Raw genomic sequence first — 27102 nt, forward strand, 5'->3', positions numbered from 1 at the left:
AAGCCCTGCTTTGGATTAGTAACACAACCATCTCTGGCATGGTGGCATTGGTGTCCTAGATTTATTTTATTCATCAGGAAGTGTAGAGATATGTCTACAACTGCCAACTTTCTCTGCTCGCCACATGACCTGTGCCACCATTATAAAAGGAACCAGTCAAAGGGAATACAATGCTACATCTGATGACAGAAGGTCCACGGGGACATCCCTTATTCAATGCGTTCCACTCTGACGTTCCAAATGACACATGCTGATTTTGGCTCACATCCCGGGAAAAGGAAATGGGCCATGAAGTGGAAATCCAAAACTGCTTACAAGAACGGAGGGACTTCATGAAAAGCTTTTCAGAGACTTACCTCTGCGAGCTTCTTCCACTTGCATTAGTCAGCATCAGTGTCAACCCCATTCATACGCTGCGGTGATAATAACATGTATTATTCATGTTTAGGAGGATCAGCTCAAGATTAAATTATACAATCACTGTTTTGAGCATCATCGTCGTCGTCGTCGTCGTCATCAATAGTCTGTTTTTACCTATGCTAAGTTATGCTGCTTTTTTTTTTTTGTAGTGAAGTTTTTCATTGGAATTCACTAACTGTGAATCATAATGAGCTTCTTCTTTGTAAAGAGGTTGCATCCTGGTTTGAAAAACTATATTCAGGAAGCTTTTGAATGACAACCTGGTAATTAGAAGCAAATGGCTAATTACTGCACGCGTTTATACTCGCTGACTGCTACTTCCAGCACGATTACCTTGATTAGATCCATCCCTTTGTTTCTGCGCCAGGCAGAAGATAAGGTAGCATGTCGTTATCCGTGCTATCATTTAATCACTTTCTCTGCCACATGTGTTCTTTCTTTTCTCGCATTCTGTCTCATCATCTCAGCGATGCTCTCACCTTTTACTCTTTGTGTTCCTATCTCGCAATTTTGATCTTATCTAAGAGTTTGCAGCCATCAAAAAGACAAAAAAAAAGTTTTCTTTGTGACAAATTAAAAACATGTTTTGGCACATAAGCTTATCCTCTTTCTCACTAACACATAATTTAGAAGGTCTTTCTGTTTCTGTTCGGCACACCAGTGCGACAGAAAGCTGAAGGACTGTTTGTTTCCTTAACCTCTTTCATCGCGAGTTGTTCTGTAATAAACTCCACTAACAAATCCCCCAAGGATCCGCAGGACCTTTGTAGGTTTCTTCAGTAAGCTGATTTTGTGTTTTGAAGGCTTAACTTAACTAGAGATTATTAAACGATGGGATTTCAACCCCAAAATCTGATAAATGTCAAATGTCCGCACTTGCCATTGTGCTCAAAACCATTTTGTCTGCATGTGTGTGTGTGTGTGTGTGTGTGTGTGTGTGTGTGTTTAAATGCAGGACCAGGTTTCTGTTCTAACTCTCAAAAAGGAAATAATTGTAGCTACATTAGCGCTGTCTGTTCACGCTGTTGGTCTATGTTGGCGTGTGTCTCATGCCACAATATTTGTTGTATAAATAGAGCCGTTGGAGAAATTGATTGTCATAAATGAGAATGATTTGTGTGTAAAGAATACATGATCAAAAACAAATGCATATAAACTGTTAACACATGACCTATTGAACCTGCCAGACTGTTTCATGTTGTAACCTTTTAAACCCATCCTGCAAGATAGAGGAACTGAAACCGCGACTGCGCATGCCAGTTCCTGTCATCTCACCAGAAAGACATGTTCTGCAAGACTAAATATGCTGATAGTTAGAGGAAGTCACATGATTATTGCTTCTGTGTGTCCTAATACAGTTGTCATAAATCTTCTAGCCGATTAGAAGCTTTATTTTAAGCTTTGCTAATTTTCACTGAAAGTATAGTCAGCGTTGCCACTTCTCCACACCCATCACTCTGCTCCGTGAGTCGTCAATTCTTACTTGTGATTGGACCGTCGCAGCTCATGCTTCCTAATGATCCACCGTAAAGTTTCGTAAAGCTCATTTTCTCGTCTTTCAGTCACCGTTTGAAATGTCTCTCTTGCCCAAATGGTCGAGGAGTTACGCTAGTGCGAAGCGCACCTAAGCGGAGTTGGCTTTTCTTTTTCCAGAGCAGTAGCTTGCAAACCATTTATGCTACCGTAATACACCAAATATCCCTGTAAAGCGCAGCTTCTCTTCTTTCAGTAACCATGTGAATTTTTTCTCTAGCTCAAATGGTCAATGAGTTATGGTAGTGCGAAGCGCACATGCTAAAACCTAGGCGAGTCGAGTTTTCCTTCAGTGTTCAGGTAGCAGTAGCTTGTGAACGCTTTGTGCTACCGTAATACACCAAATATCCCTGTAAAGCGCAGCTAACCACCGCAGCACGGTGGCACGGTGGTTAGCACTGTTGCCGCACAGCAAGAAGGTCCTGCGTTCAATTCCACCATCAGGCCGGGGTCTTTCTGTGTGGAGTCTGCATGTTCTCCCCATGTTTGCGTGGGTTCCCTCCGGGTACTCCGGCTTTCTCCCACCGTCCAAAGACATGCAGCTTGTGGGGATAGGTTAATTGGATAATCTAAATTACCACTAGGTGTGAATGTGCGAGTGAATGTGAGTGCGAATGGTTGTCTGTCTCTGTGTGTTGGCCCTGCGACAGACTGGCGACCTGTCCAGGGTGTACCCCGCCTCTCGCCCTATAACAGCTGGGATAGGCTCCAGCACCCCCCGCGACCCTGAAAAGGATAAGCGGAAGCGAATGGATGGATGGATGGATGGAAGCGCAGCTTCTCTTCTTTTCAAAACCGTTTGCATTTTTGCTCTAGCGCAGGGGTGGGCAATTCCAGGCCCCGAGGGCCGGTGTCCTTGCAGGCTTTAGATGTGTCCTTGAACCAACACAGCTGATTTAAATGGCTAAATTAGCTCTTCAACATGCCCTGAAGTTCTCCAGAGGGCTGGTAACAAACTAATCATGTGATTCAGGTGTGTTGACCCAAGGTGAGATCTAAAACCTGCAGGACACCGGCCCTCGGGTCCTGGAATTGCCCACCCCTGCTCTAGCGTAAACATTGACGGAGTTACAGTTGTTTAAAGAGCGCTTGTAAAATGGGCCCGCTGGCGGGGTAAAGGGTTAAGACTGTCATGTGTATTTGTAATTGCATATTCATGTATGAACTGCCTGTGCTCAAAAAAAGAAGCGGTACCGGGAGTCCGTTCCTAGGTTGGCTGGGTTCAAATGAAGGGAACAGTTCTTGACCTCCCTCACAAGTCTAAAGACAAAAGAGCTCTGTCTGGTTTTGCCGTGCAGTTGTTGGTCTTGTGTTCCAGCGGGGTTTTGTACTTTAGTAAACCCAACAAGAGCAAACAGGAATGAGTAAAATAATAAGCTCTAGATGAGATAGTGGGTGGATTTGTTTTCAGACTTAAGCTTCTGCTTATCTGACGGACTAGCGCTAGCTCCATATTTCGCTTTAACTGAAATACATATATGAGGCCGGTATTGTTATTATCATGTAATTGTCAGCAAGAAGAAAATAACAACACTGTAGATTATGTGTTATATGCAAACACAGACTTTCCACTTGAGGAGCAAATTCCAAGACCTTCACCACCTCCAAAGGCACAATCCCTTTGGATTCTCATTCGTCCTATCCAGGGTTGTGTGGCCTGGTGTCAGCGCTGGATTCGTACTTGACTTGTCCCCTGCCGTATCAGCGCAATAGAACACCCGCGGAGTACGAAGCAGCCTGTTCAGCTCACTTCAACCCCTCGCTCAGCACTCGCTCACTGGATGTCTGCATTGCTGGCCCTGCAGCCTTCACTTGCTCAACAGCCATGGGCTAAAATGTCTTTGTCTGACCTTGAACATGTAACAGATCCCTGGACAAGAGCCTAGAACCTAGTTCTCTTAAAAAAAAACCTCCATAAAACAGCAAGCAAGTAAAATCAAGGATGAGAGTCGACAAAAAGCAGAGGTGAAACTATAAATGCATTTTTTAATCTATCAAGATTTTGATATAGCAGGGAAGTTTGTCGTTTCAATTTCATGTTGAACACTTTTTGGGCAGTATTCACAGATAAAACATGTGTCAGCTCTTTTATTGGCGCTGTCTAGTTTGTCTTCAGAATACATTACATAAGATTTGAAAGGGGAAGATCATTTCTGTTTGGAACAATATTGAGTGAAGGGTTTCCCACCCAAACTTTATAAAGGAAGACACTCTGAAACAGCACCTCAGTCCAACAACACACAGAAACACAACACATTAAAACATTAATAGGTGTGGTTTGGACACACAAAGAGTTTCTAAGATAGAATATCCCAGATCCATCAATCCTGTGGTTTATGTACCTTACAAAGGGGCTGTGATAGAAATTGAGGTCTTCACATAATAAAGGCTACATCCAATCTGGCCCCCCAGTAAGGTTCAGTGATACCAGTAGATAAAACTATTTACCCCATTCAACTGACTTCTTATTAAAACTTACTGCAGACTGCAATCAAATTCGGTTCAGATGACTCAGCTGACAGATGTCATGATTTACAGTCTGTGAGAATAAAGCACATGGCTTCATTCCCTTGCTTTTACACCTCCTGGTGCCTTTTGAAATTTGCTGTTAGTTTGCTCTTTGCCTTTATTCTTAGTCACCATCCCTTTCATTCAGCTGCTCTCTGTCACGCACAAAGTCACACACGGAATCTACTGCTGTAGAGTTTGCTTCAGGGAGGAACACATCTGCCCACAGTATGGATGCCAGTGCTGCAGTGTTTGGACAGAGCACAGAGGGTTTTACAGTTAGCATCGCTTCTGTTCAGAGGCAGCTGAGTTCTCAGATGAGGAGAAGCGTTTACTTTACCTAAGGAAAAATGAACATTTATTAGGAATATATTAAATGTTATTTATTACTACTACTTATTCATATTATAATCGATTAACTAGAAAAGAAACGAGACCAGCATTTATATAACCGATTACTCAAAGTGCTTTAACTGGTAGAGATGTTTAAGTATGAGATTTTTCACTGCAAAATAATCATAGCCAAAATAATTCCAAATATTATTATTATTATTATTGCTATATATACTTTAAAAAAATCATAGTTAAGGACACATTTTTCCTCTCTACACCACCGTAGTGGATTTGAAACGAACAATGAAGATGTGACTGAAGCGCAGACTTTCAGCAATGAATGTTTAGGAATTACAGCCATTTTCATGCATAGTGTTTTCATATGGAACGCCAGGACTGCCATAATGAATTAATTAAATACACCATTAAATAATTAATTAAATGTGGCAATAATTAATTAAAATTGGAATTAATTAATTAAATAAATAGTTATGACACATGTAATTAATTAATTATTGACACATTTAATTAATTATTTATGTATTTCACATTTTAATTAATTATTGACACATTTAATTAATTATTGACACATTTAATTAATTATTTATTGACACAATTAATTATTTATGTATTTCACATTTTAATTAATTATTGACACATTTAATTAATTATTTAATGATATATTTATTTATTTCATTTTGGCAGTCCTGGCGCCTGGCTCTCATCATGAAATAATTTTATCTGTCAACCTCACCCATCAAACTCAGGGGGCGGGGTTAACGCTGATCGACTCAAAACCATTGCTTTGGCCTGGTAGCCATTGTTTTTAGCACACAACAACCAGCATGTGGAAACTAACAGAACTGAACTTTGAAAAACCCTGTTTGTGTGTGTCACCAAATACAGTTTTAATATTTTTTTAGCCGAGAATGTAGTGGTTTAATCTTCATGTGTCTGGTCGGTTTCTCAAGATACAGCCTCTTTGTAAAAGTGCTTCGATGATTTCGGAGATGTCTGCCCAATCTCACGGCAAAGCGTGGATAGACCCGCTCGCCTCGCAAGCAATTGAGCTGTTATTACCACCGACAAAGCTCAGGCCCCGGTACACAGCTGTAATAACCCCCGCTGACACGGACTTCTTTTACTGAGGTTATATTTATCAGGGTTTTATTTCCTGATGTTCTTATGTGTCCTACGTGTTTCAGTCGCCAATTCTGAATTATAACTAACATTAAAAACATGTTTAAGGAGGAGAGAGAGCAAATAAATTCGATTAACAGCTGATCTTTGGGTTTTTGTTCAGTAATCAGCGTGACCTGTGTATAAACGCATAAAAGAGATAACGTTGGTGTTTCCTCGTGTAGTAACTGCTGGCTTTAACTGTACAAAGGTTGTTCGAAACTATGACACACATACAGACTTCATGATGTTCGGCTAATATTTTTATTGTGAATATTAATCATGAGGGTAAACGGACCTGTACACCACAGAGCGAGGTCAGCATGTCCACGATATCTTCAGCTCTATGAGTTAACCCAGAGTTTCCCAGCTGACTAATCTAACTGTCATCTACAAATAATTCACGGGTCATATCAATATGATTTTACAGAAAAGCATCCTTATTACTGCCAACTATTCCAGAGACGTGAAAATCTACAGCATAAAGAACACAAAAATATAGCAGTCTAACGCAACACTGTAACAGAGATGAACCGTCAGTTTGTCAAAGTGGAATGAAAGCGATTGGTTGAACAGGTGTTCGTGATCTGTGTTTTCTGCATTTTCATCAGCGTAAGAGACTCAGCAGTTATAACAGTTATACATTTAATAAATTACCAAATGAACGCAAGAAACGATCAAACCTGTTCCGACAATTTGAGTTTGTGTTCCAGCTGCAGACTCGCTGCTGTTTAAATGTTTGAGAGGAAGATTAGATATAAAGCAAACGTCAAACATAGACTCAGTCTGCGTTCACATTTGATATGAGGCCAGGATGGATAATGGCTGTGTCCTGTTTTAAGATCATACATGTAAAATTGTTGTCTGACCTCCGTCGATCCAGCCGCTCAGAGTTAACTGAAGTTAACCTGGATAAATGATAGTTAAGGAGTATCACAGATAACACCCACGTGAGCTGTGTGACTGTTCACCACTACACTGAAATCAGTAGGCTATTACTGAAATACACGTGCTATTTCATAAACTATGATATAAATACTAAAGTCCTACTAACATGTTTAGTTTTAAAGGACACCTTCCTGCCTTTAGTCTCATTCATGAGCAGTATTAGTTTTCTTCTAACATCCAGAAGTCTGCACCATGTGTTTCATAGTTTGTAACAAACCTTTGACAGTTAAACATAACTTGACCGAAAAAGCAAAAAAATAAATAAATGAATAAAAAGAGAGAGAGAGAGAATAAATCACACAAATTATATGTTAACCTCATTTATTTTTAGTTAAGTAAACTCTAAAAATTCTAACAGATCGCTGGTGCCTAGAATACAGTTGAATAACTATTAAAAAACAGATGATATAATATTTCTGTCCAGGTTGCAGTCTGCATTATGAACATGTAGTTGGAAACTCTGCTCCTTTCGGTGGAAATGCGCCTTCTCTTTCCTCTTTGTATAAAAACATTTTAAAAGTCAGTTTAATCTCAAAATTCACTGTTAAATCCAAAACACACCAGATAAAGAAAAGCGAATGGTTCAGTCTAACACATGTGCCAGTGAACCATTAAACGTCTGTAAAACTGTGCAGTTATGAAACGTAACTTTAACCTCAGCCAAACCGATTTGCTCAGTTGTAAATAAAACAGCGAAGTAAACGTGACCCGACAGACAGAACCTGAGTGAATTAAGTCCAGCGTTTAACCACTGAGAGCTAAAACTCAGGTGAGGTTTCAAAGCTGTGTGCCGATGATTGGACATCAGCCGCTGATGAAGTGGGTTCGCCTATAAAGTGCTCTGTTGGGAAACAAGCTCCAGCAGCTCTGCGCTCGGGAAAAACTATATTTACTTATCTTGTGCAGAAAAATGTGCTGACGTTGCAAAATATCGAGCACCGGCTGCCCAGTTAAACTGTGACTATCACCAGGTAACGTGGGCGTGTTTCTTGAATTAGCAGCAGGTGTTAAACAGCTGACAGGTGAGGAGGAGGATGCATGCAGGTAAACTGAGGGCCTGTTGAGCTGATCGCTGGTTTCGTGAGAAAAATGTCAGTCGTTCTTTATGTTACAGAAGCACAGAGACACAAGACCAGGCGGAAAGAGACGATCGTTCGGTGAAAATGAGAATCTGCGAATGCAACACGTGGAACACGGAGAGTGGAATATGTAAACAAACCGGTTAACGTAACCCCCTCGGTGCACTCTGCATGCTGACTGTTAGCAGAGCTACTGAAATCTCTGAAAACATCTGAGCACCTTTGCAAACATGTTCTATGTTGACAACCTGACCGGACATGTGAAGATTACAGCGCGACATTCGCAGCTAAAACACTGTTAAAAGTGTAGTTGGTGACAGAAAAACGGGGTATTTTAAAACTACACCACCAACATTGCTGCCTGTGATTTGAAATCCATTCTGGGATACCTGGCTGGCCCAAGTCTACACAAGCAATCGATTATCTAGGATCGACCTGTTTTGACTTACTTTGCACGGCAACCAATCAAATGTTAGAGAAGCTGCATGGGCAGCGTTAACCCCGCCCCCTGCATTTGATGGGTGAGGTTGACAGATAAAATTAATTCATGATGAGAGCCAGGCGCCAGGACTGCCAAAATGAAATAAATAAATATATCATTAAATAATTAATTAAATGTGTCAATAATTAATTAAAATGTGAAATACATAAATAATTAATTAAATGTGTCAATAATTAATTAATTAAATGTGTCAATAATTAATTAAAATGTGAAATACATAAATAATTAATTAAATGTGTCAATAATTAATTAATTACATGTGTCATAACTATTTATTTAATTAATTAATTCCAATTTTAATTAATTATTGCCACATTTAATTAATTATTTAATGGTGTATTTAATTAATTCATTATGGCAGTCCTGGCGTTCCATATTTTCAAAGCCTTACATGTAATTTGAAAATTAATCCTTCAGCACTTTCATGGCCAGGTCAGCGCAGTTCCCTCATTATTCCCTGACAAATTAAACTGATAAAAAATGTGTTGAAATTGCATTTGGTTAGCTGTTCGGCGGAGCTCTCAATTTGAAGCCCGAAGAGATTTCGACGTAACTGAAGAAGGTCGTCATTAGGCGACTGCAAAATCTTCAGGAGTGGTCGAAACATTGGGCCCTTTCTTAAAAAGAATGAATGCAATGATGGCCTGAAAGACCACTAAAGACACTGAAACTAAAGGGTATGATGACAAAATGATTTTGTCAAGTCAATACACTTTCAAGGAAATAAGTCGATCTTTATCAAAGTCTACAATCAAAAGATGTCTTTACAAAAGTAGTTGTAAAAAGTAAACTACTGGGAATAGTTTGAGGTTCTTATCCACAACTGGGGCCACGTTAATGGTCTTCCCCACCACTCTTTTGGAGTTAAAAAGTCAGGATTTGCTTTCGTTGATTTCGTTGGCCAAAGACACAATTTTTGTAGGTTTTGTTTTGGTTTTTTTTTTTTTGTGGATTTAAACTCAAACAGTCAGTATTTGATTGAAGTGCAGTTTTCCATTTTAGTTCACAAAGTAACTATTTAGGAATTACAGCGAACCAGTTGACAGTTTTCAGAGATTTAAAATCAAGTGAACATTTTAATCACAATTTAATGGCCAAAGTTAAAGTGCTGAATTTGTATTTTATAGCTTTTATATAAGTCAACTCAATTAAATTCAGTTTTATTTATATGAGGCCAAATCACAGCAGCAGTCACCTTAATGCACTTTGTATTCTAAAGTAATGATCCAACAGTGACACAGAGCAAATCCCAACAATCGGACGATGCCTTTTAAAGCACTTGGCGACAGTGGGAAAGAAAAAACATGATTTTAACCGGAAGAAACCTCCAGTAGAACCGGGATCAGGGAGAGGCAGCCGTCTGCTGTGACTGGTTGGGGGTGAAGGGAGAAAGACAGGACAAAATAACACTCTTGAGGAGGTAGGTGTATCATTATCAGAGTCAATAATCAAGAGACACCTTCGTGAAAGTAGTTTAAAGCAATGTAAAAATCACTGGTTATACTCAAGAACAAGAAGGCCAGATTAACCTTCATCAGAAAACATCTAAAATAGCCTGGACAGCCCTTAAAATAATTATTGACACCAAGTTTTACTTGTACCAGAATAATGGGAGCATCAGCAAAAACGTGTTGATTGTTCAGATGCTTGTGGACTTAACGGTATATCTGTTAATTTTTTAAAAGTTTGTCTATTGTGAGTTTTGTCAAACGAATTATACTCAAAATATGAGTGTAACAAGATGGACACAGAGTCTGTAAACACAACTACACGGCAATAATACGTACACTAAATGGATAGTAAAACACAACAAGAGCTGAATCTTGGTATTATCGAGTTCACTGTGACAAACCTAGCCAACCTGCTTTAACTATTAGAGTGTATGCTGTTGTGTAATGTTGAATAAAAGGTTCAAACACTGACAACAGACCATATGTAGCGTCTTGTCACCAGTTGGAGGTTTGTCTGCAGGTGGCCAGCTGCAAGTGACAGCGCAGACTGTGACTCAAGCTGCTCTCTTTTTTCTCCCGAGCGATCTGTCACTCCACTGCAGACGCGCTCCATGCTGGGACCCGGCATGATGGGCCGGATACAACTTTCAGCTACATTACATCAGCAATAGGTCACTTGTGGTAAGAACAGGGGTTGGGCATAACAGAAGGCACACCAAATGGCAATTCAACACAGACAGGGAGCAGATACTTCCCCAAGTTAAAAACAATAGTACATCCCAAACAATAAGGGAAAAAAAAACCCAGAAGCTTTGTATTTTATTGATGTTTGTGAGTCAGGTCTTCCCCTAAGGAACAAGTGAAATCAGGTGTAAAATGTCTCATTCTACCTTTAGGCTCCAGTCATGTTGTACCCTATGTTAGAAAACAAGCCCCTTGGGTATGTGTCTGAAAAGCCCAGAGTAATTCTGCCAGATAAAATGAACTTTCTATACCTTTTTTCCTTCCTTACAAACACGTACCATAATGGAGTTACTGTGTAAAAGGCACTTTAACACATTAGTGCTTCTTTAGGGAGTTAGCTGTCTTTCCTGTTTAAAACTTAACCCTGCTCTACATTTTCATAAATAAACATTTTTCACTTTACCACTAAGCTGGTAAAAAAGGAAAGGAAAAGGGTCTCTCAACAAGAGTCAGGAGAAAAGAACAATAGCAAACATATCAGTTGGCCTAATGTTAGCAAAGGTTCAAGCTAGCAAAGGTTCTGTGCTAGCAAAAAAGATGATAAACAGCTACCCCGGCTTTGTTCATAAAAAAGGTATCATTACTTTCAGACAAAGTATATAATGTATGTGTGTGATGTTGTAAAATCTTGGTTGTGCATTGAGTATATAAAAGCCCAACTAGGGACAAGAGTTGCGAATTAGCTAAAGCTATAAATTTGCTTTGAAGCCCATCAGCTTCATGCTAAACTGTCCCGATTACATCAAATTAAATAAATAAATAAATAATTAAAAAGGTTTGGCAGATTAAAAAAAACTGAGCAAAGCTTTGTACCCATATGGAAAAGATATATATAAATCTTGTGTGAAACTTGTATGAAAAGCATACAAGAGTGAAAACAGATATAAGATCCCTTGAAAAATTATATCAATGGAACTTGTATGTTTTGGATACTTACTAAAACAATATATGAAAGTAATGAGAAAGTGGCCACTTTTCATGAGTAAATCATATAAGCCTTATATGATTCACTATATGAAGTAGGCCACATCTTTTGCAAGTCTTTTATAAGTTTGTTCTATTTCTTTTCCATATGGGTAATATCTCCTTCTCTAACAATAGCTTTAGCTTTAGCAGGTGTAGCTCAACCAGGTAGCTTGATCAAGTGTTGCCAACTCCTCAGTAACAAAAATCGCTATTGGCTGTCATAAAAGTGGCTAGAAGTCACTCAATGACTTCATTGCCTTTATTTGCATAATTGGTCATGCTTATGTAATTGTAACCCAAGCTGTAGGACAGAGAAATAACATCATGGAAGAGACATAAAGTCAGTAAAAAACACCCTAAATGCATTTATATATATTTAGAATTTATTTAGAACTACAAATTAAATTTCTTTCAGTAGTTATTGTTTTTTTAATGTCACAATTCCATCCCTCCTCCTTTATCTGGCTTGGGACCGGCAAAAGTGATTGTGTGTTGTTCTCACTTTAAGTGTTCGCATTAAGCTAAGAAAAAGTCTGTAATTAGAGTTTAACTTGTTGTTTTGATTCTACGCACTTTACACTACTTGAGAATCATGCTAACGCTAAGGTTTAAGACTATTTGTCATATTAGTTTTACTTAACCTAAACCAAATTATAAGTTTTATAAATTTATGAGGTTTTAAAAAGTGGTAGCCAGAAACAAATCAGTCTCTATATGCATGAAACCCATTCTAACTTAGTTGTTTGTTGGTAACACGACTTTGTTATATGTGTGTTTCTGTGTGTGTCATCACGAATGGCTTAATTGTTGCTAATTCATATTGGCTCTGCTTCACATGGAAGTCATCACTGATATTGCACATTACAGTTTTCTTCTGCTGCCTTTATAGCCACATAATATGCTAAATAATGTAGGAGCCCATTTGCTTTTTAGAGCACAGAACATTACATACAAAGCTTTAAACTGAGTTAGCTCAGAGACTGCATTTGCTTTAATCCACTCAAAACACTGCATGTTAAATATTTACTGTACTATGACAAGAGCAGCTTTATATAACAATTGGAGGTAAGGATAGCTTTTTATTGTTGCTTTGCAATAGTCGTTTTAATGGTTACATTATCACGTTATATCACGTTTTAATTTCAAAAATACAATGCACACACAATGCTGGGACCATACAAAATAGTCATTATGCCAGAGCTGTAAGCTGAGGTGGTAGAGTTGCTCTCAGCGGCAGGCTTCAGCACTGTGTGGTGCCCAAGGTGTGGTGACATGATGTGAGCTGACAGCTGGCACCATGGGTAATAGGTCTAAAACTCCCATCATGTAGTCTGCTGAGGCCCCGTCCTGCCATTCTGACCCACCAGAAGTACGCACCTACTTGGCCATTACTTGTTTATTACTAAATCATAATTAAAAGCTACAGGAAGGTCAGAGTTATGATATAGCGTTGAGGTTTGTGGTGTGTGAAATTCACGTTTCTGAAATGACTCAGAGATCTTAGACTTGGAGATATATTTTTATTTAATTGCTTTAAGAAATAAATTCAAAAATCTGAAAAATAAACAACCACAATGTAAACACAAACGTTTCTTGCATCAATTTCTTTATTTTTTTTTTCCATCAAAAGAAATGCACAGATCAGCAAAGCTATTACATACAAATGGCCATACAATAGCAATTCATTTTTTTTTCTGTTCTTGTTTGAAAGTCTTCAGGAAATTCTGTTGTGTCATTTATACACTGTGTATCTTGAATATTTGCAGTTACGCTGCATTCAGCAACAAAAGAAATTGTCCCAACGCTCTTCTTCCACGTTCAAATGAAAGTGTTCAGCCACAAACTACATATCTGGACAGCTACTTGTTACTGCTCCAGGAAAACTACTGTACTTACATACAATAAAGAAAAGAAACAAAAGTTTTGCATAGCTTCATTGTAATGTAGATACAGTACTGTAAGGCACTTCATGAAGAACTTTAGGCATTTTTTTAAAAAAATCCTACACAATAAACCTTTTGTCACGTCATCCTACAGATTCCATCTCGATAGATAAATGTTACAACATCTGACGAAAAAAAATCTTTTCTTAAATCACATTTTTGCGCACTATGTATATCTATTATACTCCACTGCTTTTCTTTTGGCATTAAGTCTCAAGTTCAACATTCATATATTGTGCATAATATGACTCACACATTGTCCCCATAACCCCACACAACCCAATATTTCTCAAAAAGACCAAAAGAAAACAAAAATTGTGCAATGATTTGGGGTTATGTGGAGTAAAAGGCAACACGCTGTCAAAAACGAGTCCCCCAAACCAAAAGAAAACCTAAATGTCTGGGCAAGTTATAGGTCATTTCCTCATAGACGGGTGCTGTACTGACAGTTACAGGGTACATAATTTTCATTTGCCTCTCCTCACACCAGTCCAAACCAGTGGTGGGAGTGTGTGTCGTGTTCCAGCAGTTGTAGGTGGGACTACATGCTCCAGCAGGCCACGCAGATAGAGGCAAGGAGGATGCATCTGCTCTATCCAAGCTGATCTTCGTACTGTTTGCGGAAGCAATCTCCAGCTGGGAAAAAGTCCCAGCAGCGCTCCTGATACATCTTCCACACGTAGGACTCCTGGACACAAGCCAACATCAGAGTTTAGCTCGAAATCTTTAACTTGCCTAAAGCTGAATGTTTTGAATTTAAATATCCAAAATTTAAACATGACATAATTACAGGTAAAATAATGGCCTGTATTTGTATAGCGCTTTACTTGGTCCTAAGGGCCCCAGAGCACTTTACACTATACACAATCATCCACCCATTCACACACACATTCACACACTGGTGATGGCAGGCTACAGTGTAGCCACAGCCGCCCTGGGGCGCACTGACAGAGGCGAGGCTGCCGGACACTGGCGCCACCGGGCCCTCTGACCACCACCAGTAGGCAACGGGTGAAGTGTCTTGCCCAAGGACACAACGACCGAGACTGTCGGAGCTGGGGCTCGAACCGGCAACCTTCCGATTACAAGACGAACGCCCAACTCTTGAGCCACGATCGCCCCGGTGTTAACGGTGTGTTAACGAGCTGAAATGGGTATAGTTGGTATTAACATGCACTTAATACCAAGTATATTCATGTTCATGATGCCCAAAAATCCTTCTTTTTTTGAACGTATCAACAGAAAGATCATTAAAACAGTTTTGGTATTTAATGAGTATACTAGCTGTGTCCCAAAACCTAGGCCGCATCCTTCGGAGCTTGCATTTGAAGGCTGATTACGTCACAGCCAGGAGACAAAGGCTGTCCCAATTCGAAGGCTGCTCCAAACGCGGTCGACAAATGCGTCCTTCATTTCCCCGAATTTGAAGGATTGTACCCTACCCCAGAATTCGTAGGGCGGCCCAGCCGATTCCAGTTTCCAACAATGGCGGCAGCTACTTAGTTTTAATATTACTCAGATTACTCTTTCTGTAATCACAAAATTAACCTTTAACATATTCTCAGGCAAGAATATAGCTGTGTAAATTTCAAATATCTGCTTGATTTATCAAGACATCACATATTTGCAAAAGTGCTCCGATGTTTTCGGAGACGTCTGTTACCCTCCAGATCAATAGCTAGCCGGGGGTTCAAGGCTCCAGGCGAGAACAGCGGACTCCCGGCACATCATTTTCAGATCCCCCGCGGTCTTTCACTACTCAAGTTAAACATGTTACTAAGTCACTCAGATAAATTAAAAATGTTATTGTTTGGATTTTTCAGTGTTTTATTTGTTCCTGAGTAAATCGGTTCAGCTGAGATTACAGCTAAATAAACGTCAAACAGAAAACTGATTAACAGAAGTGTGAGATGGTCGAGAATTTACTCCAATGTCAAGTTATATATTAGCGAGTGAGGAGCAGACGGCTGAGTTTATTAAACTCGGTCTTCGGAGGATGCTGCCTATGAATTGGGACATAGCTACTGTCTTATCTAAGAGAGGCAAAACAGTTAGCTAGTAGATGAGCACCTACTTGAAATGTTATTAAGCAGTATTAATCTTACCACTTTATCCACACAAATATGACCTAAAATTAAAATGTAATCTCTATGTGCTTAGTACAATGGCCTTAATTAATATTATGTAAACCACAGAGTATTAAACAATACTTTAATTCCACCACAATATGGGTAGATATGAAAAAACTAATAAACCAAAATAGGTGTTGACAGTAAGAGGAGAAATATTGACTGGGTTAAGCTAATCAGGGTAAAATAGTCTTCTACCTGTCCAGTGTGCTCTGTCTCATCCTTGTTGATGAGGTACATCAGGAAAAACCTTTATAAGAAAAACGAGAACAAAGAAAAAAATATTAAAGGGGAATCGCAGTCTTGTATCTAAGCCCATCACCACAGCTGAAGCACAGAGCAGGGACACGAGAAGTTTTTCTGTGACACATTTGATTTTTGCAACACTAATCACGTAAATGTCAAACTCTCCGTCACTAGGTGTCACAGTTACCGATGCTAGTGTCTAAATAAAGTTACACCACCTCGTCTCTATCTCCGAATCACCTGTTGTTCCCCAAATCGAGCGTAAATGGCAATGAGCCGCTGTATCTCTATGGGCATCGCAGCATGCCAAATCATAATGAATACTGAATGAGAGCATGCTATCACAAACCTATTTTCCATTAAAGTTCATGGCATTAAATAGTAATGAAGCAACATAATGAGGTCGCTGTGATATCCTCCGGCCAGCTGACTGAGAAGCAAATGGACTGAGACTTTCTATTGTTACTGGTATTATTCAGAAACACCGGCTAAGCGGTGCGTGTGAGGGAAACACAGGCAGATGGAAAGGATACCTGAAGGGATCTAGTGTTCTGAATCAATGCTGCTACTAGTGACTTTGGTGTTTATGCTGCAGTAACGTGCTACAGCCACCAATCATGTGGTTAAATTACAGAAAAGCATTGACACGAATGGTAAAAGATTACTGCAATGATTACAAAACAAAAAAAAACATTACAAACACTACTGATCAAAAGGATACTCACAGATAGTTGGCCAAATTGTGCTCTTGTAAGGTGTGGGTCTCAAAGCCGTGGGGGGTTGTGTCGAAGTAATCGTTCCCGATCCCACAGATGAAACATTTGGTCTGAGGACAGAAAATGAAAATTAGAAGGCACGCTTCCTTCTTCTTTTTCTGTGCTTCATTGATGAACTACAGTAAACAAGAGTTTGCCTAAAGCAACACCAGATTGGACATATTTTACAATATTAAGGTCAAGTTACTCATCACGCTCAGTCCCACTCAGCCTATGAACAACAGAGGCTCTGCAGGGACCTGTTAGTCTGAGAAAATAACACAGTTATTTATTATTGACAGTTTCATTAAGGGTTATCTGCCCTCTCTTAGGCGACAAGGGTATGCATCAACAAGTATGCTTCCAAAATTCCCACGTGCACGTTGATCTTCACTTGCCTGTCACAGTGACTGTTTAAATACTCAAGAGAGATGGTGAGCTCACAAAAATGTGTCACATCTCTAAAACTCAACACGTGATCAAAAAGGGGGGTTAGGGGGTACAATTTCCATAAAGTAACCCAGACAAAGTAAAATATTAATGAAAAAAAAGAGACAAGTACACGAGACGAGACACAAGAGTCCACTAATAAGGCCGTAATCTCCAGAAGATCTACATTAAATCTATTCGTATATGAAAGGTGGACGTGAGCGCGATTATGCCGTCTAATGGTTAGGGAGGTGCTGTTAGGAAGGGTCGAGCTGAGTGTTCAACTGTCTCGCTATTTCGAAGCAACTTTCCAGATATGAGGTTGGCCCATCATAAACTATACCCGGTTTCAGACGGTAAAGAGTGTAATCATTTGCAAAAATGAACATCATGTTGTTTTCAGCAGTCTGTGAAACAAACAGTTGCTCACCAAGAGAGTATTAACTGAGGTCATAGAACAAGAGAGCCGAGCGCTGTTACACTGTGGAGTCTCACCCGGTCTTCTTTTTTAACAGTTGCCCCCTGATGGCCCTTAAGCTTGTAGCGAGACATGCATAAATATTTCTTCAAGTGATGGATATTACCTGTCGCTACATCGAATGAAGATAAACTTTATTGCTGCCCTGTGATAAATATGAGTTCTCATGTTATTTGTCCTGGACTGTACAGAGCCACAAAACTGTGGAATGATGTGACACATTTGTTTCGAGCTTGCATGCCCCTCAGGAAGCATCCATAGAACTTCAGGCACTATGCTTCCTGCTTCACCGCTTCTGCTGCTGTTGATTGGCTGCACCAGCTGCTCTGTAACAGTAGCCTTGGCCCTGACGTTACTAGGCAACAGACAGTTCACCTCCTAAAGAAGTTTCTGAAGAACCATGCGACTGAAGATGTAAAGGGATGCTGGGGAACAGAGGACCTGGAGGACAACAATGTATTGCACGGGTTTCCCTCCACTTTTCTATCCCCTGATCCTCAGACTCCAGATCCATAAAAAAAGAGACCTTCAAAGAGGACAAAGAAGGCTTCTTCAAGTTTAGAAGGAGGAGGCAGGAGACGGAGAACCAGGAAAATGTAGAATTTGCACTCCAAACACAGCAGGAAGGCAACAATCAGCCAACAGAAGAGCAGCAGAAACAGAGACGAGCGCTGACAGTGGGATGAGCAGATCTGGAAGGACATCACGCTGACCCACCAGCAGAGGATTCTGGATGTTCCATCTCTTGACGAGGTTTTAGACCATCATTACGTGAATCCACAGAACATCATCCACAACATGACCAAAGTCAACAAACACGGAGTGGCCACACTGGACGACTTCTACAATGGCTTCACTTCACAGACCTATAAGCTAAGTCCATCTTTTATATACGGCCTATGATTTAGACTCCTGCCACTTCCTTCAGTGCTGCAAGTTATGATGATCTGTCCTCTCACCTCCATGTCCTCTTTGACCTGCTCCTGTTGGTCTCTTAACTCTCCAAAGGCATCAATGATCAAACCTGCAACCATAAAGGAACTGCTGTGAGCATGACATACATACCCTCAGCATAAAGACTGTAATATTTAAATGGATATATGTTGTGGGTTCGTCTAATTACTGATAAATAAGGTTGAAATTGGGATTTTTTTTATGTACCCTGGATGATGGCCAAGAGGATGACAATAACAAAGAAGAAGAACGTGATGTCGAACAGGATGCGGTAGAGCTCATAGGGGTCACCAGCTGGGTCCTCGATCTCATCCCCTATCCCGCCTCCTGCTCTTACCCCAACATACATGTGGAATAGGTAGCACTGCGGGAACACAGATGGAGGTCTAATTGAAATCTGAGGCTGAGCATTAAGTTGTGGGTTATTTTAAGCAGCGAGCCCAAATCTGTTCCTTAAAAAAGAAAGCGTAACTCCAGTTTACCGTCATCATGTCGTCGCACTTCATGTCTGGCTCATCCTCATCCTCACTCTTGTTGTAAAACTTCCTGAAGAAGTTGAAGGCCACCACAGTGTAGAGATAGACCACGACAGCCAGCAGGCCCACTGTCAGCACCAGCTACAGAGACACATGAAATCTGCATTTACAGACTCGCTCTTTTTTTGCTATTTATGTATTTCCTTTAGACACACAATGGACGCAGCAGGGGCAGAGCTGCTGGCTTCCATTTGTTTTCTATAAAAAAAATTGCAACAAAATTAGATCGGCAAGAGAGGAGTGAGTAGAGAGAAGGGGAAAAGTTCAAGCGCGTGGAACCGAAGAGAAAGTTTAGTGCAATAAGAAAACTCACATGAGTTATTTATTTATAGTAAAAACAAAAAAAGAGTCTATTCACATATAATAAAAAATGGATTCAGCTACATCTCAGCCGGTTGTAAACCTGAAAGGCAACAACGGCGTAAAGCGCATTTAGATTGACAGCGTGATTGATCAGCCCACAGACGGCTGAGTCTGGGAGATGTCGCTAATTCCTTGTGGCCTTGCCATTTTGGTGCATTTCCACCCTTGGAGACTGAGGTGACATTAAATTCTGATTTGTCCCTCTGGTCAGTTAACATGGGAATTATTGGAAGAACTGGCAATCCAAAGTGGGATTTAAATTAAGCCATGTGAGCCATTTGAACTCAAATGTCAAAGGATGCTGAGAACATTCCAATTATCTCACACGACACATACAGTATCTGCTGGATGACACATTTGTGATTCATGTCACCTGCATATTAGCTGCCAACAAGCGAGATCATTTTTCTAAGAACCTGATGAACAAAATTAGACCTAAATGGTCAATTAGATCAGTTAAATGACAAGAGAAATAGCCTAATAAAAAGATAATATTTGTTAATATGTTGGCTTTAACCTATTATAAAACCAAGCCTGGGTCTTTTAGCGCTTAAAGTAGCTTTTTAAGGACATAAATACTTAATATTTAAATAACTGTGCTAACATTTAAAGCAAAATTAAAATGATTTCAACTGAAATCCGTTTTGGGCGTGCAGAAAGCATAATTTAGCACATTTTGAATGGCATGAATGGAATTGCCATCACTGCAAACTGTGATCAAAAAATGTGTTTCACCACCAGCTCTGCAGTGACCCCTGCTGTTCAATAGAAGAACTGTATGCGTTTCCTCCTCACCTGTTTGCCATTGTGCGTGACAGATGAAAGGATGGTGCGGAGAGTCTTGAAGCCCATGGCAATGTCCAGCAGATGGGCGGCAAAGAAGAAGTTGTTGTAGTGACCCAGGATGGACATGGTGGTGTACCAAACTAGATACAAGAATGACTGGTGGAGAAACAAAATGGATCAGAAGCCGTTCGCCCTGCTATAAAATCCTCCATCAACCTCATCAGCTGTCAAATAATGTAAACCACCATCAATAAAACTACAAAACAAAGCAATTAATCATCCAAACTTATTTTTAAACTTACATTATCTGTAAACACAACCCCCATTTTCCAGACATGGTACTTTGTATCGATTGAGCTCAACCTGGGCAACAGAGAAAAGTTGATATGAAGGGCTCGTATTTTCTGTTTGACCTCTATTTTTACTCCAAGCAGCCCCCGGCTGTCTGCTTTTTATCAGCCCAATCTCTCACCATGACACCAGTGAAGCCTCCTTGGCAACAGTTTCCTCTGTAGGGTTGAAATCCAGGGCACTCTTGTCCAACCCCAGCAGCTCTGCTATCCTCTCTGCTCCGTAAAGGTCTCCATACTTTTTTATCACCTACAAACAGAAGCCACGCGGAAATATATAAGAGACACGGCAGCTGACATTTAGTGAGTGTAACCAGATTCCATTTATAGCTTGTGTGCACAGCAGATTAAACTTAAATTACATGAGCTACTTACTTTGCGCTTGACAAATTTATCCCAGTAGTTGTTGGGAAAGGAGCTGATACAAAAAACAAAAACAGAATTAAACCTCTGTTTGCACAAGATTATGATTCGTCGTTTGATAAAAGGCTGACTCACGGAGTGTTGATGACCAGTCTGTCCCACTGTCCTTTAATGTCGTCATCAGACGGCTGCTCGGTGATGTAGAGGCCTGCAAACTCCAACTTCCTTGCTATCTCCTTCTCCCGCTTGAACACTACCAAAGGCACCTTGAACACACGAGAAATCGGGCTGCATCACTGAGACGGTGATGAACAGTGTGTGTGTGTGTGTGTGCACGTGAGTGCATGGGTTAACAACGAACAAGTGTACTGAAATATAAAATGTAAATATACCCAAACAAGATATTTGAAGTTACTTGATTTTTTTCATGCTCCACATGTGTGCAGTTTTATTTTTGCACCTACAATGCTTAACAAATTCATTAGACCACCTTAAAAAACTGTGGATACCTTCAGGTAGTAGTATCCCACTACACACAGGAAAGATATGATGGTGTGTAGTATTGCCAGACAGCGAAGTGTCGGTGCCATGTAACCTGTGCTCTCCTGCAAGACGAAATACTCAAGCGCTCCCTCGTCTTCCTCCTCCCCAGCTCTGCCTTGACCCTTCCAGGGGTCTTCATCATCCGAGTAATCACCGGTCACCTAAAAGGTGACGACACCAAATTTGACACCCAGCTTACAAAAAAGCGGGACCCTAAGGTGAGTATATAAAGTGGTAGGTTAGCTCCAAACTTACTTTGTAGAAGAGAAGAATAAAGTTGATAGCAAAGGCAACAAAAAGTGCCAAGAAGCGGAGATTGTAGAAATTTCTTGCCAGGTAGTTCTGTGAAGAGGTAATCGTGATCATCATCTTTGTTTTTATGTGTAACAAGTTTGTATTTGTGCTTAATGTAACAGTTGTGATCTTAAAACTGCAGTGAGGAAAACATCTGACCAGCATCTTAGTCTGGTAGACTTCCAAGCCGGCGAAGAAGCTCGCCATGAAAGCCTCCGGTGCCTCTTTCTTCAAGCCGAGCCTTTTCTTCGGGGCTTTCTTCTCCTCCACTGACAGCTCTGGAGGAGCTTCGTCTCTAGTCTTGTCGTGGTCCTTCTTTTCACCATCTTCTGAACTGCAAGCATAAATTATACATTAGAGACAGAATAGCAAATTGTGTTCATAGACACAGATGTATACTTAATATGGAGAAACAAAATGTGGATACTAAGCAAAGGGACAAGCACAGGAGTAGGATAAAGGCATGGATACGATAACTGTTATTTATGTGAAACTAATCTAACACAATCCTCAAATAAACATATAGAAGTGATAATGTAGGTAACAATGAACAAGTTACACTCACTCTCCCTTCTCTGTATCAGATCTGTAGTCTCCATTCACAGCCCTCGTCTTTGCCGCCATCTAGAATCAGCAGATTACTTTAACATTCAGGTTCTACTAATAAGGGTGTGTTCTTCTTCTATTTTCTGAACAAAATCACTAACCTGTGCCTTCTTCTGCTTGACTGCACTGGCTATTGACGGGGCATCTCCCACCACCACCTCAGACACATCCCCCAAACCTGGCTCGGCCCCGTGCTTGCCCTCCTTCTTCGGCTGTATGTTGAGTAGCTCAGCCATCAGATCTGCCTCTGCTGCTTCCCCTTGAGCCATCTGACTCAACTCCGCCAACGCTGACGCTTCGCTTGCCTCCATCTTTTCGGTTTCTAACACGTCTCCATGGATCCCGAACTGAGTGGGGTCAGGCATGTTTCCCAAAATATCTGTAACCTTCATGTTCTTAGCCCCTTCGACGAGGCCACCCCCAAACATTGTGGTCCACAAGATGTGGAAGAATCCCCAAATTAGGCTGTAAACAAAATGAAAGAGGCCCGTGATGATCATCCAAAAGAAGGAGAAGAAGCCCCGCACCATCTCCTTCACACTCATCTTCCTGAATTTCCTGAATTGCCGCCGCATGCTTTTAAGAGTAAGCAGCTGGCGGAAGTGACACAAGCTCTTTTTCATGGAGATGCATGCGATTGTAAATGCCGAGGAAGACTCCATCATTGCGCTCTCCTCGTCTTCCTCTTCCTGGTTCTCCATCATGGTCTGGATGTCATCCTCTTCTTCCTCCGGGCGCTCAACGGGGTCTGGCTCTGAAATCTGAGAAGCCAGCTGCATCTCGAAGATCGTGTCCTCGCAGAAATTTACAAACAGCTCCATCTTCTCGCTCTCTCCGCCCTCGTTGACCACGTCAAAGATGAACTGCCGCTTCGACTCTTTCACCTGAGGCTTCTCCCATTGCGTGCGACTCGACTCGCTGATCTCGAAGTACACTCTCTCGATGCGCTTGGCTCCGCCCATGATCTCAATGCGGCCCAAGAAAGGCTCGAAGTAGCTGAGGACGCTTTCGGCCAGGTCCAGGAAAGTCGAGAGGCGGGCATCGTGAGGCATGTGCTCTGAAAGATTGGTTAGCAACACGGCGACGTTAAAGCCGATGTCTTTTGCCGGTTCGTGAAACCTCTCGACAAACTGCTCGTAGTTGAACATGTCGTTCTCGTCAGCCTCGGCGCAGGAGAGAAGAAACTCAATCTCAGACTGAGAATACTGCTTCTGGTTCTCCATGGACTTCTGGAAATCCTTCTTTGAGATGACGCCTTTGCTCTCGGGGTCGTACTCCTTGAAACTGTCCGAAGTAGTCAAGTCCTTCAACTTGAGGAACATGTCGAAAAATTTCAGGATCATCTCCACGTTACTGGAAGATTCCACCAAGGTGTCCACCATCTGTTTGCCGATAGTTCCATTCACAACATTACCTGTGAGACAATAAAGCAGTAAATTTTATCAGTAAACTCATTAAAAAAACACTTCCCCATGCAGATTAGACTAATCTGCTCTGCATTTGATTATATCAGGCAAATAAATCCGATTTATGAAAGTACCAGCATACAAAGCTTATATAATGTTATTAAAAACAAAAAAATCACCTTCAAGTAGCGAGAGCATCATGACGACCATGTCCTTCTGCAGGTCCAGCAGCTCCTTTAGTAATTCAATCTGACTGGAGTCCTGTTAGAAAAAAGACAGAAAGGGGAAACGCGGTGAGTCATAGTACAATATGTCACACAGACCACTGATAGTCTAACTGTAAGGGTACAGCCAGGCTCTTTAATATCCCTGTGATGCAGAGAGAGTTGGAGAGATCAAGGCTTTAATATTGTAGGGACCTCAAATGGCCCCTGCTGTGGCTCAGAAGGTCCTTCTAGGTAACATCGATCCATCACAACCAGGGTTTATGTTATTTTGCTGTCTAGGAACAGATGGCGAGGTCAGGCTGACTCGTTTAAGGTCTCTACGGGCTTTGTATTCAATGTGCCATAAATCTGAAGCGTACTTTGATGCACCTGTGCTCTTCTTCATCCTGGCTGCTGCTGTCAAACCCAGCCCCTTTGTGACGACCACGAGATAAGATTAGGTGGGTGGATTTCATCCCACTCCTGGCTTATTGGACATATCAATGATGGAGTCATATATCATGTAGCTGAGGTAAACAACATGTGTAATTGTACTGGAGTTGCTTCTGATTATTAATGAGCCTGGAGAGACCTCTAGTGGCAACGAATAAAACACCAGGGGCTGTTCACATTTTCACATCTGTACAAGCCGTTATTTAAATTTTTTACTTAAGTAACAACTATTAACTATAGCTAAGCAGGCATGTATTAAAACAAGCAGGTCATTTTCTTTTAAAAAACTGTTACTTGACTTAATGTAGTTGTACAAGCAGGTGGTTGACCTTATACATATGCTAGTTTATTTACACTGCCATCCCTTTGGTTCCTATTATTTTTAGATCTACATTTCTGTGCAAAAGTCTTGAGGTACGCTTCCTTTCATGATTTTTTTAGGAAAATCGGAAACAGGTACAGTAGTTTCCTGAAACATGACTGAAAAACATTAAGCATTAACATAAAAAAAAACCCCACTGAAAATGGTTAGGTATAAGAACGCGACAGCAAATGAGTAAAAAAGAGAAATTTTCAAAGACTACTCTAAGGAACAGCGGCTCAGTGGAAGCCAAATATAAAGAAACAATACTTTGGCGTAGTACTCTATATGCTGCTAAAATGGAGAAAAAACAATTACGCCATTACACCATATATTTTGTTAAGTGGAGTCAATTTAAGGCAAATCATTTATAATAGGATTAAATCTTAATCAGCAAAGTACCAGCTTTCCAATGTGAAGCAGAAATCCTTCACAGTGAAAGTAAAGATGAGCAAAACACAAGTTTAGTCAACACAGAATGAAACAACTCAAGCAAGTGTTTAAGTTAGTTTTCACCAGCGGAGAAATACATAAAGGCACATCTGCGTCACTGCAGACAAAACACATACCTGAGATAACTTCATCTGCATATTGGCAAAAACATGCAAGAAGCCCACCACTGCATCCCACAGCCTGCTGTGAGCCAGACTCTGCTGATTCCCTATACACGGACCCTGGAGCACATAAAACAGAGACGAAAAGAGACGCTCAGACGGTGACAAGCAGCCTTTCTCGTCACTAAAGCGCTGAAAGACCGTTGAGATATTGTAATGAACATTTTAAGCAGCTTTTACTGTGGAGAGTTGTGATTATGTACCTGTATATACTCTGTTAAAGAGTTGAACACCTGTTTGGCCACTGCTAGTGCTTTGGAGAAGTTCCTCTGACCGGCCTCATCAATGACATCCTTGCCAGAGTAGTACCAGTAGAAATCACTAATAGATTCCTAAAAGAGAAAGCACTAAAATTAATAGAATATCTACTTTATTGAAATTTAAAGCTCTGGATGTAACAATGTGATACCTGCAGTCTTAGCAGGTAGTCCACAGTACTAATAATTATATTGACTGTAGTTGTGTTCCCTGTCTGCGTCCTTAGGAAGTTTTGAAAATCTAAAACAGAAGATAAAACAGATTAAACACCAATTTCCTGCAGATAGATACTATAGGAATTTATTTTCTAGTCATTTCTATGCAGCTTGAGGCAGCATGGCTTTAATATTGGCTTATGGGAAAGCATCCACCTACCATTGTTATGTCCCTCGCAGAGAAGCTGCAGAAACCTAAAAAGATCCTTAGTGAATTCATCATTCTGCAGTACCTTGGAACCTGAGGACGGGAAATAAGATTAGCCGTCCTCCTCAGTGACAGGAAGTTCAAGTACCCATCATTTTAACGTCTGCACAGGCATCAGAGCTTGTTGCGCATCCTCATAAAGCTGCTGTTTAGTTGTCAGACGGCATCAAATTATGTGCACTATATTGACGGTTCGGAACACACACGCATACGAGGTATAGTGCATCATCTCACAAGTCAAAATAAGGCTTATAATAGGAACCAAACTGAGCCTTGTTGTTTAATACCAGCAAATCTTTGTTGTTTAGTACAAACAAAGCTTTGGGAGATTTATTGCTTAATACACGCTGGTTAGTATGATCAAAATTAAACAAAAAGAAAAAAGGAAAAAAAAAAAGGAGGGGTGGGGTCCAAAAATAACAAGCATTAATTTTGCTTAAAAGAAGAAGTGGAAAGATCTGAGTCAGTTTGGGGCAGCTGACTGTAAACAATCTATCCAGATGTCAAAGGATGCATGCATGCGTTCCTCCAAGTCCAGATTAAAGAAGGTGCTTATATTGCATTCAGAATGAGGGAAGGGGAGGGAAGTGGGGGGAAGTGGGGGAGGGCTGGTAGAGGATGAGTAGAGGGATGAGGGAGTTGAGCTGGAGGCAATCAACATGTCAGCATTTCATAGAATGAGTAGAATCTAAACCGTGTATTTACCCCGCTCACTCACGTTGACTGCGACCGATGACATAAAAACATGATCAGAAGAAAACAAACAAACAAACAAAACAGAAGCAGACATAAGCAAAGGAGAAGACATTTAGAGTCAATCAGAAGAAGTAGGAACAGGAGAGTGATAGGGCTGTAGATAGATCTTTACATACTCACACTGGATTGCGACACTGACATGCGGTACAGAGTCTTAAAAAGAGTACAGTCTGCTTATTGGGCAGGT

The 27102-nt window shown here is 40.6% G+C and overlaps 1 protein-coding gene and 1 long non-coding RNA gene across 19 annotated transcripts in view; one reads left to right on the forward strand and one right to left on the reverse strand.

Annotated features, from left to right (window-relative positions):
• The window catches only part of LOC146496550 (uncharacterized), a 79572-nt gene that overhangs the window by 14990 nt on the left and 37480 nt on the right, over positions 1–27102 (forward strand). The gene's annotated exons all lie outside the window — the stretch shown is intronic.
• Positions 12725–27102, reverse strand: part of LOC146496551 (ryanodine receptor 3) — a 114785-nt gene continuing 100407 nt past the window's right edge. For 7 of the 18 annotated variants that reach the window (XM_085143662.1, XM_085143650.1, XM_085143661.1 and 4 more), the window contains 22 exons: positions 26865–26882; positions 26112–26192; positions 25888–25976; positions 25682–25810; positions 25434–25538; positions 24024–24105; positions 22540–23852; positions 22398–22456; positions 21992–22166; positions 21794–21880; positions 21505–21699; positions 21131–21261; positions 21008–21050; positions 20755–20882; positions 20585–20645; positions 20292–20438; positions 19080–19214; positions 18805–18961; positions 18603–18667; positions 16707–16807; positions 15934–15985; positions 12800–14294 (listed from right to left, as the gene is read on the reverse strand). In XM_085143662.1, the coding sequence (XP_084999788.1) occupies positions 14199–14294; positions 15934–15985; positions 16707–16807; positions 18603–18667; positions 18805–18961; positions 19080–19214; positions 20292–20438; positions 20585–20645; positions 20755–20882; positions 21008–21050; positions 21131–21261; positions 21505–21699; positions 21794–21880; positions 21992–22166; positions 22398–22456; positions 22540–23852; positions 24024–24105; positions 25434–25538; positions 25682–25810; positions 25888–25976; positions 26112–26192; positions 26865–26882 (3449 nt within the window). In that variant the 3' untranslated portion in view covers positions 12800–14198. Of the gene's footprint in view, positions 14295–15933; positions 15986–16706; positions 16808–18602; positions 18668–18804; positions 18962–19079; positions 19215–20291; positions 20439–20584; positions 20646–20754; positions 20883–21007; positions 21051–21130; positions 21262–21504; positions 21700–21793; positions 21881–21991; positions 22167–22397; positions 22457–22539; positions 23853–24023; positions 24106–25433; positions 25539–25681; positions 25811–25887; positions 25977–26111; positions 26193–26864; positions 26883–27102 lie in introns of all 18 variants that reach the window. The other 11 variants (XM_085143652.1, XM_085143663.1, XM_085143656.1 and 8 more) reach the window with 5 other exon arrangements.

This window comes from Neolamprologus multifasciatus, chromosome 19, assembly GCF_963576455.1.
Source record: "Neolamprologus multifasciatus chromosome 19, fNeoMul1.2, whole genome shotgun sequence".
In the NCBI taxonomy this organism is placed as follows: domain Eukaryota; kingdom Metazoa; phylum Chordata; class Actinopteri; order Cichliformes; family Cichlidae; genus Neolamprologus; species Neolamprologus multifasciatus.